The sequence below is a fragment of the Portunus trituberculatus genome, chromosome 49 (genome assembly GCF_017591435.1).
Source record: "Portunus trituberculatus isolate SZX2019 chromosome 49, ASM1759143v1, whole genome shotgun sequence".
In the NCBI taxonomy this organism is placed as follows: domain Eukaryota; kingdom Metazoa; phylum Arthropoda; class Malacostraca; order Decapoda; family Portunidae; genus Portunus; species Portunus trituberculatus.
The window spans coordinates 3,237,020-3,255,017 of record NC_059303.1 but is presented as its reverse complement, the minus strand read 5'-3'; the positions used below and the strand labels follow the sequence as shown (position 1 = coordinate 3,255,017).

The following is a 17,998-nucleotide window of genomic DNA, read 5'->3' as shown; positions in this document are numbered from 1 at the left end:
GTGGATGAGGAAGGTGGTTTTGTAATTTAGGTTATGAAGGTTGCGTGGATCAGGTGATGTTTGGAGGCTGCAAAGGGAATGTGAGTTGGTGAGATAGTGATGTGATTAAGTTAGGGTTGAATGGTGAGGTTTTGTGTGATACTAGTGAGGAATTGCACTTTTGTTTGTAATTGTTAAGGAAATAAAGGTAGATCATTTAGAACTGGTTGCTTGAGTAAACAGACACACACACACACACACACACACACACACACACACACACACACACACACACACACACACACACACACACACACACACACACACGTGATAAGTCTCTTGAGCTGCAACGATGAGACTCAAAGCTGGGTATCTTTATCATCTCTCCCACACACACACACACACACACACACACACACACACACACACACACACACACACACTGCAGATCAATATGTGCATAATCAATATTCCAGCTCACGCATATTTGTCCTCCCACACCTTCCACTTCCTCCCCTCCTCCTCCTCTTGTCCTCTCCCACCCCCTTCAGCCACTCCAGCCCCCACTACGACACACTCCTCCACTCTTCCACTCACCACACCTTTCATGTCCCCTTCATTCTCTTCCCCTCATAACTCCACCTTCATACATCCTTTTTTATTCATTTATTCATATTTTTCCTTCCGTTCATTATCATTCATCCTTTTCCTTCATCTACTACGTACGTTCTCTCTCTCTCTCTCTCTCTCTCTCTCTCTCTCTCTCTCTCTCTCTCTCTCTCTCTCTCTCTCTCTCTCTCTCTCTCTCTCTTCTATGCTTTCATCACCTCTTCTCTCCCTGGATCTTTTCTCCTGCCCAAATCTCACTTTTTCTTCTTTTTATTTTTTCAACTCATTCTAACCCTCCATGTATCCCAGAGCTCCTGACGTCCCTCCCTTCAAACCTCTATCTCCTCCTCTTCCTCCTCCTCCTCCTCCTCCCATCACCATCACTCCAACCCTTCTCCATCATTCCTCCGACTCCCTCACACTAATCATGCCATCCCTCCCTCCTCTCTCTTCCCCGCTGCACCAGCCCTGCTATTATCCCCTCTTCTTCCCACTCCTCATCACTCCCTCTCACACATCTACCTCCCCAATAGCGCCGCCATTTCCAATATATAATCGGTGTATCTTTGGTCTATTCCCTTTGGTTTCTCCTCTGCTCTCGCCTGTGTCAATAACGAACACTCTTGTACTCCCGCTCACTCTCTCGCTCTCTCTCTCTTTATTGAGTCTGTGTAGTTTGGGTCTTAATCTGTTTCTCTTTCCCCTCTTGAAGGTGTGTTAAGCATGGTCTATTTGTTTACATCACTGCTACTGACTGCTTTCTCTCGAGTTCGTTAACAGCTTTTTTTTCTTCTTCCTTTTTTCCTTTATCCTTATTCTTCTATCTTTTTTTTTCTTTGCTTCTCTTCTTTTTCAACCGCACAAGAGGAGGTTTCTGGTCCTCACATCACCGCCATGCTCTTCCTCATTTGTTCCCTCGACCTGCCTTCAAGTGGGCGAGATTTTCCATGGTTCCCTTCGCTGCCTCCTCTCTCCATCCCCTCCCCACACCCCCATCTCCCTCGCCTGCCTCTCTCGGATGTGCGTGTGGCGGGGCGATTACACGAGTGAGAGATGCTCCCCGTCTGTCCCGGCAGTAGCTGTTGTTGATTTATCTCTCAATTTTACCCTCATCTCTCGGTCTTGTCCCATACTTTCATCCCTGATTTTCCTACCCACCTCAGTTTATCGTTACTCCCGCGCGGTATTAACGAGTCCTTTCTCTATATCCGAGGCGTGAGGGACGGTCATTAGGACTACGGAAGGCGGCGCGTCGTGGAGGTTCTGAAGGGTCCAAGGGCTTGTGTCTCCGATTTTTACACAGGGATGGAAGGGCAGTGAGCAGGGAGCCATCAGGAGAAAGGCCCGCACACTCTCACTCACTCACTCGCCGGGCTCATCTCGCCTCGCTCCCTCACAATGAATCGCCGCCGATATTCTGATTCAAGGGGAAATATGCTGAGGGGAGAGCTGGTGTAATTACTGGCGATGTACGGCGAGTGTGTGGTGACCGAAATGTGCTGATGCTTCTGGCGTGGGGATAGACACATGCTCTCACACACACTCTCTCTCTCTCTCTCTCTCTCTCTCTCTCTCTGAATTCCATGCCATAGTAATCTTATTTTTTGCTTTTCTTTCTTCCTAACTCTTTCCTTCTCTGTTTCAGGTTTTTTTTCTTTTCTTTTTTCTCTCTCTCTCTCTCTCTCTCTCTCTCTCTCTCTCTCTCTCTCTCTCTCTCTCTCTCTTTTGACTTGTGTTTCTCTGCCTCTGTCTGTCTATCTGTATCTCTCTCTCTCTCTCTCTCTCTCTCTCTCTCTCTCTCTCTCTCTCTCTCTCTCTCTCTCTCTCTCTCTCTCTCTCTCTCTCAATGCAGCAGATAATTTACACACCTCTATTCCTCACACACCAGACTCACCTGCCACTCACCTGCCACAAACCTGCACACGACACACAGGTAACGTTTATGCCACTTCACACCTTTACACCACCACCACCACCACCACCACCACCACCACCACCACCACCGCCGCACCAATAACAGCAACAATATTCTCGCGCCTAACTCCGCCTTGCCGTACGCTACACACTCTCTTATGGTCAGGCTCGAAATTTTAATCCCCAGTGCACAAATCACACACATAAGACCCTTACACAGTGCAATTAAGAGCCTCTCATTAAGACCACGCTCCACCACTACCACCGCCACCGCCGCCGCCGCCAGCACAAACACGCAACACCACAATAAAAACAGCCGGATAATAAGAAACAGTAAACGCAACACTCACAGCAACAAGAACAGCAGCAACAGCAGGAGCAGCAACAGCAGGAACGAACAGCAGCGGCAAGAGATTTTCCACCTCCTTTTTTTTAATAGTTACCGTTACGACACGAGGCAAAAATATGGGAGGTGGTAATGGCGGGAGAAATATATTTGATCTTTATGTAAGCGGCGCCCGGGCCTGCCTTCGCTGCGTGTCCCGCCTCAGTGTAATTAAACTCGCTACGCTCAATTTCGTTCTTTACTTACAAGTGGGCCGGTTACGCTAATGCTAGGTGGGCAGCGTGCGGCAATAAAATACATCCGTATCCGTAAGCATATCTTCTCTCTCTACCTGTAATTACCGGTGAGTTCTAAAGGTCTTATCTCGACACCGCGTGGGTTAAAGCTACCAGTGTTTGTATTCCTAAGTGAAATAGTGAACGGCACGCCACTTACCGAATTCCAGGTGGCATTGTCTGGTTTATACGTTTGAAGGATCCCCCGTGCAGCCTCCCACTCGACACCCGGGGAGGCAGGGGCGGGGCAAGGCTGTCATTCATCACAGTAACCACATGGCGTCACCCAAACCTACACCAATACGTGACAAATGATTTTCCCTTGTTTTCCTACCTGCTCATATCATTGTTTCTGGATTGTATTGTATTATTGGTATGTTATTGAGGACTGAGAGAAAGGAAGAAAGAGAAATTCCAAATGTCTCTCTCTCTCTTTCCTACCTATGCCTTCTAATGCCGGGTGAACGAACTCATAAATCAGATCGAGGTGACTAATGGTAATGGCGTGTGATTGGCGAGTGTTCGTTTATCATTACTCCTTCCGATCCGTCTGTGTTTTGTATTTTTCCTTGCCCGTGCTGGTCTTGTTATTGAGTGAAGGGACCCCGATTTTTATGCTTTTGTTTTGCCGCGCCGGGGAGGGAGTGGCGGCGGTGATTATGACGGTGGGGAAGCGATGGGTAATGAGGGTTTGTGGCGTGTTCCGGCGGGGCTGAGGAACGTGTATAGCGAGGGAGAAGGGGAGGAAAGGAGGAGGAGATGGTTAGGATAGCGGAGGAAGAGAACAAAAACTATACAATTGAAATACAGTTGTATATTATAACTTAAAGATGTTCACGCATTAATTTAAGGGATGTGAAGGGAAAACAACTCATTCATACAACTTCAGGAAAATATGTGTTAATTCAACCCCTTCAGTACCATAACACCTTTTCAGATTATTTCTGCTTACTATTTGGTGATTTTATACACATTCAGAAATTTATATTGGGAGTGAAATAGTGAAGACTCTTGACCATTAATCTTCTAATCTCCATAGACCCTTCTAATGTCAATAAAATGGTCTAATCACACCCAAACTCATGGTAAAAATGCGTCCCAGAACTGAAGGGGTTAAAAGGGTATAGGAAGGCAGGGAAAGAAATAAATGCGACAGTGGAGATGGAAAAGACAAAACACATTACTTTACAATCTCGCGGGTAAGAGTGTTCACCAGTTTAGTTTAGGAGACGCGAGGTGAGGAGGATAGGTGTGGTCTGACGGGGCACGGAGCACGGAAGGGCATGGCGGGGCAGGTATGGGGAGACGGGCCAGAGATCAACACGAGGCGCCACCAGTCCGCCGCGACCTGCAAAAGTCTGCAAGCAAGGAAACCGAAAGGTGACGAGAGTGGCGTGAGTGCGGGGGATGAGAGCTCCTGAAGGGGTGGCAGGAGGAGGAGGAGGAGGAGGAGGAGGAGGAGGGGTGCTGTGCTTCCTCTAATTACGTGCGGTTTGGTTTCCTACGAAGAGCATCTGAGAAGGAAGACGTTTAGCTGAGTTAGTGCGCACCTTTGGGTAATGCAATGGCACAGAGTCATAGGTCAGAGTGAGGCGGAGGCAGGAAGAGCAGTGAAAACCCGAGTCATGTTTAGAATTAGGTAGAAGAGAAGGTTTATTGCAGCGAATAATATTTACTTTCTCCATGTAGAAGTTTTGCGGCAGGCAGACTTTAACCTTAACTGGTGGCTCGTATGGTAAACACGGTGATACGAATGCATAAGGCACATTTTCGGACACTAAACACTGCCAATATAAATCTTCGGTGCTGGTGCTGTCCTCTATATCCAAGGCGATCTATAACTGAGGTCACATGGCGGACATAAAGGTGATATATATTTGTAAGGCCAAAAGAGTTAAAGTATTGCTGCATATTGACACCTGATGATTCGATTTACTAGAGAGAGAGAAGGAGAAAGGGAGGGATGGAGGGGGAGGTGCTCACAGGGAGAGATAAATACGTACAGTTAATTTACCTATGGAGAATAGCTTCCGAAAAGGTGCAGTGACGCGTGGCCCAGAGTAGTGCTTCTCCAGGTGGCAGTGTCCCGCAGAGAATGGCCGTGTCAGCCCGCCCAGGGCACCGGCGGAGATTTATGTCAGCAGCTGATATGCATACGAGACACGGCTATAATTCACATGGCGGGAAATATTTATATAGTGTGTTTATACATTGTGTTGCCCGATGGAAACGTTCGATACCATTTACTTCAGGTGGATTCTGCGGCACTGACAAAGATTAATAAATATTTAAACGTGAAATTGGGTGGATTTTCGACTCTGGCGGCGTCAATCAGACCTTTTTGTAGGGCGTCCGGCGAGGCGTGAGGTCGTGGCGGTGATGTATTGCCGGCACGCCCACCACTCACCGCCCACCCACCGGCCCTCCCCACACACCTCATGCACCCTCGTTTCCTGGGCCAATACTCCACGTCCCCCACGCCTCACCTGCTACACTGCCGTTCACTAACACCTCCACACGCCAGAGCACACATTTCATTCCCCAACACACATCAGTATTGCTCCCCGGTAGACCAGTTTCCTTCTCTGGTTAGGTTAGGGTAGCTTACGTACACCTCAGTTTCATAGTTTCATCCCAGTTTGATTCCCAGTAGACATGACTTTCATTCCCCAGTAAACAGCACTTTCATTCCTCTATAACGACTCTAACTTTGTCCTAACTTAATACACTTTCTGAATAGCAAACCTACACCTGCAACTTTCCCACGCCTTTTCCTTCCTCTCAGTGCTTCTTCCTCCTAGTGATGAACAGAACAAATGCGTAAAAAAAAGAGAGAGAGAAAAAAAAAAACGAAAAAACAGACGGAGACAGAAACGTTACCCTAGTGCGCCATTGATCACAGGTGAATGGGACGTGACAGGTAGCAGCAGGTGACGGCAAACACTACTCACCTGATTCAGATACAATAATTATTTACCTGTATGTGGCCATGGGGGAGCCACGCCTCACCATGACACTGTTATTCATTACTCTCAGCTCCATTTGTGGCTGTTGTGACGTGCTTTCCCTGTCTGTGAGTTGTCAGGGAAGAAGAATGAAGGTAAAGGTAGGGAGGGTGCAGTAGGGTAGCGCCACACTATCTTCATCTCCCTCTCTCTCCTTTTTTGTCGGAATAGGAAGGTCGGTGTGTCGGCTTCGGCCCATCGCGGCGCCAGGGTGGGTGTGTATAGGAAGTGACTGACAAGTGACAAGCACAAGGCCCTGCTACACGGACGCTGACAAGGCCTCGTACGTGTAATTAAATCTTTGTACTGTGTATTTACTGAGGACAAAGTGTGAGGAGGAATAAAACGATCTAAAATTAGTCCCAAGCAGAAGAGTAAAGAGTAAATAAGCAAGATAAAGTGCTTGAAGGTAAAGACTTCAAGAAAACGTCCTTCACTTTAGTAAGGAGAATAATGCTCCACATGCATGGTTACTGTTGAAGGTTGAACAAATATGGGCCATCTTAAATCACTTCCAACCAACACAGTAAAGAGTAAACAAGGAAGATTGAATTTTTAAGGTAAAGAGTTAAGATTAGTATCCTATGATTATTTGATAAGCCGAAAAATACCTCACACATGTGATCATTGTTGAGTGTTGAAGACATAACAACTGTGAGCCTCTAACTGTGAGTCGCCGCGGCTCCCACATTCTAACCCCGGGCCACATTTCCTGACGGGCTAAACACACACTGCAAAACGGCGGTGACGTAAACGAGTCTAGGCTAGAAAACCCATACGCATTTACCACCGGGAGGAAAAGTTGGCAGCTTGTCATAATATTTCCCCGAGCACAAAGGCAGACACCACAAAGACGACTTATTGCTGGCACAGGACGGGGATGGGAACAGCGGGGTAATCGATGTAATTTAAGGACGATCTTATCAATTAACAAAGACCAGTGTCCGGGTGTCAATAGGCAAGAACCGCGCCGCCCACCGCCCATTGTATCGCGTCCTGTATAATTGTATGGTGCGTGGAGTCAGCCCTCAGCCGTGCAGATGCCAGGCGGTACCCGGTCAATGCCTCCCACCACGGCAAGACAGTGCGACGTGAACACCACCACCAGCAGTCCATCAGTCCACCGGCGACCTCGTGTGTGTGTGTGTGTGTGTGTGTGTGTGTGTGTGTGTGTGTGTGTGTGTGTGTGTTGGGGGGAAGCTGAGTCTATTCTTCTGTCTTCGATCAGACGGAATCATGACTAACAATTTTGAAGCGCCAAGAGTTGAGTTACATGAAGACATATACGTGTGTGTGTGTGTGTGTGTGTGTGTGTGTGTGTGTGTGTGTGTGTGTGTGTGTGTGTGTGTGTGTGTGTAATTAACCTCGGTCGCCTGCTGGTCACCCAGCCAGTCTTCCCCATTACGGAGCGAGCTCAGAGCTCATAGACCGATCTTCGGGTAGGACTGAGACCACAACACACTCCACACACCGGGAAAGCGAGGCCACAACCCCTCGAGTTACATCCCGTACCTAATTACTGCTAGGTGAACAGGGGCCACACATTAAGAGGCTTGCCCATTTGCGTCGCCGCCCCGGGACTCGAACCCGGCACTCTCGATTGTGATTCGAGCGTGCTAACCATTACACTACGCGGTGTGTGTGTGTGTGTGTGTGTGTGTGTGTGTGTGTGTGTGTGTGTGTGTGTGTGTGTGTGTGTGTGTGTGTGTAGCCTTGAGAATTTTTAGAGTGGTCATCGGAAACAAAGACTCTGTGGAATGGCATAATACATCACTTAATGACCTTTATATAACGTGTGTCCCTTTGAAGATTCTTCCTCCTGAGAACCTGATTGGCTGGTGATGCATTTGCCATTTCACCATTACCAGAGAGACACGAAGCCTCCAAAATTTTCAATACACACGATGAGATGACGACTGAGACTAGAGTGAGCTGAGGAAGAGAAGAGAAGCTTGAAAGTACAGAGAGTAAGTGAGGAAGGGGGTGGGATAAGTGATGAGCGAGTGAGTGGTATGAGTAAGAGAGAAAGGAGAGGTTTGGTGAGTGATATGAAGGAGTGAGTGAAGGAGTGAGTGGTGAGGCGGGCAGGGCAGGATGACGCCACCACACCCAAGCGTCACGCCCAACCCACCACCAACAAAGTACCCCTCCATTCCCTTCACTCCCTCCTTTCCTCTCTTTACCACTCCCTTCCTCGCTTCCCTCGCTGTTCCTTCCACCAAGAACACCACAAACCTCAGTGTATAGTGAGGTTAAGCAGTCTAAATGGCATTAAAAAAAGGTATTTCTTCTATCAAATAACAACTTTTATTTCTTTCTATTCTTTTTCCATTTCATTAATCCTTAGTCCTTCAATTTCTTCCCTACTCCTTCCTTCACTTCCAGAGCACCACGATGTATACTCTGCTTTTAAGAGGTTAACTAGTCTAAAACTCATTATACAGTTACTTCTTCCATCAAGTTACAGAACGTGTGTGTGTGTGTGTGTGTGTGTGTGTGTGTGTGTGTGTGTGTGTGTGTGTTATATACCTGAGCACGCCTGATGAACATTGAATTACATATTTCATCTTAACCAAACTCAAAATGAAGGCGTGCAGGGTACACCGAACACAACAAGTTTGCCTAATGGACTCAAAACCAAATTAAGTCCGCACTCCTTTGTTATTCAGCAACGCGACCAAAGTAACGTAAACAGGAAAGAAACGACAGACAAAATAAATACACGAAGCCAGTCTAAGTTACTAAAATAAAAGAAGGAAAAGAAAAATTGGAAAAGCAAGAATGATAAAATGTCAATGATTGCAGAGAAACGAGAACAGAAAGAACAAAAAGCCAAAGGAGCGAAGAAATGGTAACAAAGCTGCATCAATAAAGTACAAAATCTTAAAAGAGGCATCAAAAACAAACAAAGAGAGTATATAAAAGCAGACAACAGGAATTTGACATAGCAGACAGTAGCAGGAGTAGTAGCACCACACACACACACACACACACACACACACACACACACACACACACACTTCCAAAGAGAGGACCCGCTCAGGATGTTTCTCTTCTTAAAGGTCAGGACGGCGTGAAGACTATTGGGGGAGGGAGGGGATGGGAAGATGGGGAGATGGGGAGATGAGGAGACGGTCCAGGGCATGCCAAGCGACTCTTCCCTCCTCCTTCCATTCCCTCCCCTTCCTCCTTCCCTCCATCTGAAAAAAAAGGAGTTCATTCCAGAAGGTTTGGAGACCGAACAAGTAAGACCACGGGAAGGGAGGAGGAAGGAAAGGGGAGCAAGGAGAGGGAAGAAGGAGGAGGGAGGGTAATCATGGAGGGAAGGAGGGAGAGAGGGAGGGAACTACTGCAGTACAAAACCTGGCGAGAGAAGGAACGAGGTGGAGGAGCAAAAAGCGTGAGGAGGAGGAGGAGGAGGAGGAGGAGGAGGAGGAGGAGGAGCCACAGGAGAGAAAGACCAGAGAATCATCGCCACCACAAGAACAATGAAAACTGGAATGACGCAGCTTGAACAAAATGAAGGAATGTGATGAAATTGCCGATGCTCTTATTGTTATTATTATTATCACTATTATTTTTACTATTATCATAATTTTCACTACTACTGTAACTATACATATTTCTACTGCCATAGTGGTAGAGGAGCAGCAGTAGTGGTGGTAGTAGCGATAATGACAACGGTAGCAATATTCTATTTACCTATGTGGCAGACAAACATTCTTCCTTGGTCAAGACAACGCGTCACACACACACACACACACACACACACACACACACACACACACACACACACACACGGCCCGGTAGCTCAGTGGTTAGAGCGCTGGCTTCACAAGCCAGAGGACCGGGGTTCGATTTCCCGGCCGGGTGGAGATATTTGGGTGTGTCTCCTTTGACGTGTAGCCCCTGTTCACCTAGCAGTGAGTAGGTACGGGATGTAAATCGAGGAGTTGTGACCTTGTTGTCCCGGTGTGTGGTGTGTGCCTGGTCTCAGGCCTATCCCAAGATCGGAAATAATGAGCTCTGAGCTCGTTCCGTAGGGTAACGTCAGGCTGTCTCGTCAGAGACTGCAGCAGATCAAACAGTGAATTACACACACAAGTCTTTGACGGAGTAAAGGAAGAATACTCGCGAACTACTAAGAGAGTCAAACAAAAACAACAACAACAACAACAATAAAAATAATAATAATAATAATAATAAGGATAATAAGGATAAGAATAGTAAAAATAAACACTTACAAATTCAAATAAAAGTAAAAGAAATCCGAAAAAAAAAAATCCAATAAGCAAACTTTTCTTCTATGACCAAAACAACACGACTGTTCTAATCAAGGAAGAGAAAAACGAGAAAAGAGGAGGAAGGGAAGGCAGAGGAGGAAGAAAATAGAAAAAAAAGAGGAACAGTACTAAGTCTCGATGGAAAACACGTTATTTTTCCCCACCACCAACAGAAACATCACCTCAGCCGATTAAAGACATCAGGATCAGTAAAGCGTGGTGGAGACAAGATGGAGTCCTGAGCCGCGCCAGATGCGACCTAATAAACTGTCGGGAGAGCGGCTATGAGGAGCGCTTACGTGAGATTACAAGTATCTGTTAATTTCTTCAAGTGCTGGAGTCAATTCTTGTTTCTCATACCGCGTCTGCCTCGGAGTGCTCGGAAAGGTGTAGGAGGGAAGGAAGGCAAGGGGGAGTGAGGTAGAGATAGACAGGGAAGGGAGAGGAATGAAAAATAGTGAATAAAAGGTGCGATATGGAGAGAGGCAAGGAAGGAATAGGAAATAAGGCAGCGAGAGGAAAAAGTATATAGAAAATTAGAAAGCAAGGAAGAGAAGTAGGAAAATGTGAGATAGAGGAAGAGGGAAGGAAAAGGAAATAAAGAAAAGGATTTTGAGATTATAAGTAAGGAGGAGACAGGAAGTAAAAAGGTAAGGAAGAAAGAAGGAAGAGTGTGAGATACAAAGAGACAAGGAAGGAAAAGAAGGAGGAGAGAATAGGAAGAAAAGAGATATTAAGGAAGTGGGATACGAAAAGACAAGAAAAGGAATAGGATGGAAATATTTAAACGTGTGAAAAAAAAAATTAATGTTGGCAATAATGTGAATATGAGGAGCAAGATGGCATGAGAGAGAGAGAGAGAGAGAGAGAGAGAGAGAGAGAGAGAGAGAGAGAGAGAGAGAGAGAGAGAGAGAGAGAGTGTGTGTGTGTGTGTGTGTGTGTGTGTGTGTGTGTGTGTGTGTGTGTGTGTGTGTTCTATCCTCGTGGTCTCAGATATGTAAAGTTTGGGAACATTCAAGGTGGGGTTGGAGAGGGTGGAGGAGAAGGGGGCGCCACTACTGCCTGGTGTAAATACAGAGAGAAAGAGACACATTAGCGCGCAACTTCACGACATTAAAACAAGGGCGCCCAGTGGAAGGCTTATGTGCTGCACTGTTTTGCCCACGATTCTTATGCGTGAGAGATGCTGGTTTATTGCTATGAGAGAGAGAGAGAGAGAGAGAGAGAGAGAGAGAGAGAGAGAGAGAGACACCTATATTCTCACAAACATTATAACATCTCACAAAACTTCCCCTAAAAACTCTCCTGCTACACAACGCTAGTCACTAAATACCCTCACACTTCTTTTTTTTGTCTTTCTCTCTTAACTGCACGTCTGTCTGTCCGCCCGTCCATCTGCCCACCCTCCCCCGTCCCTTCCCTGGCCGAGGCGGGTCGCGGGTTGCCACTTTGGGTGCTAGGTTCCGTCTTGCGTTCCTTTAATTTCGCTCCCCGTCGCCAGTCACCTGCCTCGGGTCTCCTTAGGTTCCTCCCTCGCGTGTCAGGCCGTCACACCCTCACTCTGACTCACGCTGCAGCTGCCACGGGACTCACTCTTCCCCTCGCCTGCAGTCAGCCTTTGTCTCCTGACTCTCACTCTTGCCATTACTGTGCACTTAATTATCACCCTTGCTCCTCCGCCTCCTCCTCCTCCTCCTCCTCCTCAACGTAAAGCTAGTTGGTCTTCCTCGTTATCTATTGCTCTTTCTATATTTTTATTGCTGAGGTTCATTGTTTGCATATGATGTGTTGTTAGTGTAAGGTTTTTGCTATTTTATCATTACACGTTTAGATATACTCATGTTCTTATACACAAATAGTTACTAAATGTATCAAGTGACAATTTATTCCGCCTCATGCGCGGCGCTCTGCATGGTTTTAAAAGTATAATTCTTTCGAGCGTTTGTTCTTCGACTCCCACTGACACTCCTCACGTATCCTGCCAGCAAGCTCGTGTTTTAAGCTCATGAGAATAATCGACCCTCTGTTTCCCACGTGGCCTCGCCTCACTGGTTCACACGGCGTGGCTCCTGCGGCTCCATTTTTGTCACCTTGTGGTATGCCCGTCTATTACTTGCCTTGAAAATCTCACAATATGCCTTGTTCTTAATCGCTCATCCTGGACTTTTCTGTACTTGTAGCTTGCGAAGGTAAGGCTGCGCGAAGACCTGTAGGCGACAGCTTGTCTACAAATATATGCAGCTAACAACTGCATATACATCAGGAAATAGGTACTGTGGACTTACATGTAACTTGACTGTAGGATTAGAACAGTAAAAACCACCAGCTCAGACTTATTTGTGTTTAGTTCTTAGACGACTTAAAAACTTACTTACAAAATAGTGTAGGAGAGAACAGGGTCGGGGTGTGGCGGTGGTGGTGGTGGTGGTGGTGGTGGTGGTGGTGAAACTGTGGAGAAAAGTGAAACAAAAAGGTGTGTGTGTGTGTGTGTGCGTGCGTGCGTGCGTGCGTGCGTGCGTGCGCGTGCGTGCGTGTGCTTGAGTGCATGCGTGCGTGTGTATGTGCATCTTTGAGTGTGAGCAGTGCATGATGCCGTAAGTTGGTGTACGTAGTGTGCTTAGAGCGAAATTTAGTCTGGAGGGAGAGAGAGAGAGAAAAAAAAAAGAGAAAAATGTGCATGTAGTGTGACAGAGACAGAAGCAATTAAGTGGAGGCAGGGAAAAAAAATAGAAAAAAAGGAGGCAAGAAGGGAGGAGAGAGTGCACCAATGAGTCTCAGGAGGCTTTGACCGAGGCAGCAGCGGCCATTGGCAAAGCGGGGCGTGGAGACCGTAAAGAGGGCGTTGTTTGTCACTTTGTTAAGGTAATAATACGAGGCGGAGGCTCAGGCTGGTACAGGGATGTTGGGATAAGTGAGGTGACTGAGGAGGCAGAGAGAGAAAGAGAGATTGAAAAAGAGAAGAGAGGAGAGAGAAAGAGATGATGAGATGCGTGAGAAAAAGAAAAAAAATATTGGCGGAGTATATGTGTGTGAGAGAGAGAGAGAGAGAGAGAGAGAGAGAGAGAGAGAGAGAGAGAGAGAGAGAGAGAGAGAGAGAGGTGCAGAGAAAGTGGCAGATGAATGAAGCGGAGAGGGACAGTGTGAGGAGCGATGGAGGAAGGGCCTCCGCTGCACACAAGGAGGAGGAGGAGGAGGAGGAGGAGGAGGAGGAGGAGGAGGAGGAGGAGGAGGAAGGGGAGGGGGAGGGAAGTCAGCAGGTGACGACAGCCGCTCAACACGATCCGTAACGCCCAGATGAACTGCGAGATAAAGCGACGAGATAAAACGAAGATACAGGAAGGCAGTTAAAGGGTATGTAAATAGAGGTAAAGTGTTGGGTAGGGACGTCTCTCTCCCTCCTCGGCTTCCCTCCTCCCTCTCTCTCTCTCTCTCTCTCTCTCCTCACCCTCCTCTCCCTTCCCTCCCGGACTGACTGACTTGTCACCTCAGTAAAAACTCGTGTTCCATAAATATTCGAGGTATGTCACACCTAAACAACAAACGCCAGGCCTTTCCCAACCCTTGCTCCCGCCCGCCCGCCCGCCCACCCTACTGCCTGCCGTTCCCGTGTTATTGCTGCAATTTCTGAGGCGTCAAAGTGCCCAACCATTGAGTCCTGACTGAAGTGGCAAAGGGTGAGGAGGAAGAGGAGTAAGAGAAAGAGGAGTAAGAGGAAGAGCAGTGAGAGGTGGAGTTGGAGGGGGTCTCACGGCTCACCTCCTTCTCTTGGCTGCGTTTGAACTCGAGGAACACGGCAGCTCTGTTCTTCTGCGGTGGGTATTTCGAGATCACGACTCGATAGGCAACGATGAATGTGATACTGTGCTCTGTTGATTCGGTGAGTAATGCGGCGACGAGAACACGTGTGAGTATACTTCCACATGCACTGTTTTGTGACTCTCCCTCTCCCTCTCCCCCTCTCTCCCTCCCTCTCTCTCTCTCTCTCTGTGTGTAGTTCCCGGGGCAAGATCTCTATCGGGAAATATAAGACATAGTTCAAGTTGCCGCCACAAATGTAACGCCTACCTTCCGTGGCGGCACTAACGCCCTCTCAGCACTGACGATCGCAGAGATTAGGCGCGATACATTGCCTGATTACGCCCGAGGACCAGCTTAGCGGTGTCTCGCCCTGCTTAATGGATAATAATGAAGTGCGGCACCTCGTTGGCCAGCCGGGACGAGGCGCGGGAGTGACAGGGAGTTATTACCCTCGGCGGAGTTGTGCCTGGGTCAACTAAAAGGAGGAGGAGGAGGAGGAGGAGGAGGAGGAGGAGGAGGAGGAGGAGGAGGAGGAGGAGGAGGAGGAGGAAAGGCAAGAGGAGGAAACCGACATGACTCCTTTACTTCTGCTTGAAATTATAGCAACTTTTTTTATTCATTCGTCCGCAACATGAGGCAAGATTAAGGAACATACAGGAGGGAGAGAGAGAGAGAGAGAGAGAGAGAGAGAGAGAGAGAGAGAGAGAGAGAGAGAGAGAGAAAAGGGAGTGTGGAGCAATGTGAGGCATTTGTCAGTACACGCACTGCTGCAGGAGTCGCCGCCATCCTGCCAGGGAATAAACACTTTGAGAAGCGTCAAAATAATAGTACTCAGGTTGTGCACCAGTGTGAAGGAAATCATTGGAGGCTCCGCTAACCCACTTATGTTCGGCTTATCATCTTTCCTCTCCTTCAGAAGTCTTTTTTTGTGTAATTCAATTCATATATACAAGTCTTCCTAATTGGACGTTATCATAATTCGCACACGATTCGTCCATTGCCGGGAGGGGCTCGAGTTTCACCGCCGCAGAGAAGACCGTTCAGCTTGGTGTCACGCGATGGTCTGTGGATCTTTGGGTAAGAGATAAAAGAGCCGAAGTTTTGCAGTGTGTGGTGGCGCTCTTTGAGGAAGGACTCGAGGTTACATGAAGTCGTTTGTCCGTCAAGTGTACCGGGTTACTGAGCAAACTAATTAACGCTGAAGTGATTGTGTCAAGTTATGTTGAGGGAGGACGAAGAGGAGGACGGAAAGGACGAATGAGGAGGAGTGAGGATGCTAGTGAGGGGTTAATAATGAGGATAAGAGAGTAGGGGACAGAGCAAGTGATCAATGTAGAGAGAACTAAGAGAGAGTGAAGTAAGGAGGGATGAGGAGTAAATTAGAAAAGAAGTAAGTAATGAAAAGAACAAGTGACCAATGTGGAGGACGAGAAGCGAAAGGAATGAAGAGTGAATGTGGAGTCCTTAGGAAAGCTGAAGTGGCACTGAGGAGGGGCACTTCACCGCGGCATCTAAGGACACGAGGGGACAGAGAGAACACTAAGCATGGAACGGTGAACTGACGATCCTCTAGTTGTAATGAATAGGCGGCACGGTCACTACGAAGATGAGGAGGAACTAATGGAGCCGAAGGGGTATTAATTATGCTGAAGGGTTGGGCGTGTGCCGCTGAGAGCCTGCTGGAGGGGAAGAGGGAGTGGGAGAGAGAGGAGAGAGAGGAGAAAGGCTAAGGGGGGCAGTCACAGAGGGAGGGGAAGGGTGAGGGGGAAAGGGTGCAGTTTGTGATCAATAAATGTTACAGTCGGTTTGTTTTAGTAGTTGGTGGTGGCTGGTTGTCTTTATGAATAGCAATGAGAGAGGACCTTTACTGACTGCCTCGAACCGGGAACTAAATTATCCACGACACGGCCGCCTTTTATTCCGGTGAGATGGCGCTGAGAGACTAATGGTGCCTTATGGAGCGAGAGATCTTATCGGCGGCGCAGCGGACTTAATATGTGTCTCGTGCTAATCCCAGGGGGGAGTTTTCTTGGCAGACTAACAAGGCCCCCACAGTCACAGGTCAGGAATGCTCACAGACGCGGCGGGGGAAATGAACGCACGGGGCGGGATATATACTGGACCTAATCGCGCCAAGTGATAATTGACACAGTTGGTTAGGCAAGTTAGTAGTGAGGAAGTAATAAGGGAAAGATGCAATGACTTGGCGAAGCAGGCAATGCAGGGCCAGGTGTGAGGACTGATCTGATATTCTCTCTCTTTCTCTCTCTCTCTCTCTCTCTCTCTCTCTGTGTAGTAGCCAAGGTAGTGGTGGTTGTAGTGGCAATAATAGTGGTTGTAATAGCAGTAGTGGTAGTGATGGAGAGTAGCAAGAATTGAATGGTGTGAGTGAGCGAGGTGGATGCTAAATTCTGAGAGGTCGTGTGAAGTGGGCTGGCTACTGTAGGCGTAGTTGGGTAGTGTGGGCGTAGCTGGTAGTGTGAAAGTGATGTGGGTGCCAAGTAACTGTGTGGTGATAGGAAAGGGGGAGTGAAGCGGGTGACCCAGTGAGTGTGGATGCTGTAAATGGATAAATGTGGGTGAGTTTCGTGTAATGGAGGAAGGAATATGGATGAATTGGGCTAATAGGAGTAATAGGCAATGAGGATACGAAGTAATGTATAAAATGGAATAGAACTGAAGGGGGAAAGTAGAAGCCAATAATGATGTGGATACAGATCAGGAGTGTTGACGTGTGCAGGATGGGTTGCCATTAACTAGAGTGCAAGGCTACTGTGTATGGGTGTATGTGGGTATACAGGGTGTGTTTAGGGTGTCGCTTGCTTGGTGTAGTGTGTGTATAGTAATTGGCGTCTCCCCTTTTCATTTAGCTTTGTTCAACTTCCCTAAGTAAAACCTGATGACACACACAGTAACATGTACACTGCGTTTTCTGTCTCTCCCTTCCTCTCCCTCCACGTTCGCGAATAAAATTAAAAATGTTTCCACTTGTCCGCAGATGGAGGGACCCTGTTTACAGATGTAGAGACAAGACATCAGGCTATTTTCGAGTGTAAGTATATGAGTTACAAAGAACGATTGACGAACCATAGGATCTGATTACAGGTAAATAGCATCTTTTTATTTTTTCTCTCTACGTGTAATCAAAAGCACTAAAAAATTCTTCCTCGTCGCTTATAAACGATTAGAGTAGTGACGCACGCGAGACTACATAGGCAAAGGGTGGGCGGGCCGTGAACAGTCCTCCGCCCAGCATAAGAAACCTTTGAAGATAACACAGCTCGAACGAACGTCAGAATCAAAAGGAAACAGGGAGCAAGAAAGAAGCGACCGCCGGGTGGGGGCTGAGCCAAAACCAACCAGGAAAAAAAAAGTAGAAAGGACGCAAATTAAACATACGATAAATGATAATCTTAAAGAAGAAAAAAAACATACATAAATAAACCCGTGAGGAAAAGCTTACTAGACAGACTATGAGAAGAGAGACATTTACTACGACATCACCACTCCATTACCTCGCCCTTGCCTTTCCTTCAGGGTAACTACAGCAAGAGTGACACTAGACACGGGGGAGGTGGGAGGGTAGAGTGAACAAGGGTCCCTGCTGTAGAACTAGTAGCTGTCAAGGTGTCTCTCTCTCTCTCTCTCTCTCTCTCTCTCTCTCTCTCTCTCCCCCTCGCGGCAGAGACAATAAGATACTCCCTGACAGGCGGCTTTGTCATTGTCCCCTCACATGCAAATCCAGACCGTTTGTAACTGTCATGAAGAGGATTATTGTGAGCGGCAGTG

General features: G+C 47.5%; 1 protein-coding gene across 20 annotated transcripts in view; it reads left to right on the top strand.

Moving 5' to 3' along the window:
- Positions 1–17,998, top strand: part of LOC123499082 (dachshund homolog 2-like) — a 109,578-nt gene that overhangs the window by 29,929 nt on the left and 61,651 nt on the right. For 6 of the 20 annotated variants that reach the window (XM_045246697.1, XM_045246688.1, XM_045246691.1 and 3 more), the window contains exons 2-3: positions 12,592–12,600; positions 17,208–17,261. The exons of 7 other annotated variants lie outside the window; for them this stretch is intronic. In XM_045246697.1, the coding sequence (XP_045102632.1) occupies positions 12,592–12,600; positions 17,208–17,261 (63 nt within the window). The remainder of the gene's footprint in view (positions 1–12,591; positions 12,601–17,207; positions 17,262–17,998) is intronic. 7 more of the 20 variants (XM_045246689.1, XM_045246696.1, XM_045246698.1 and 4 more) reach the window with 2 other exon arrangements.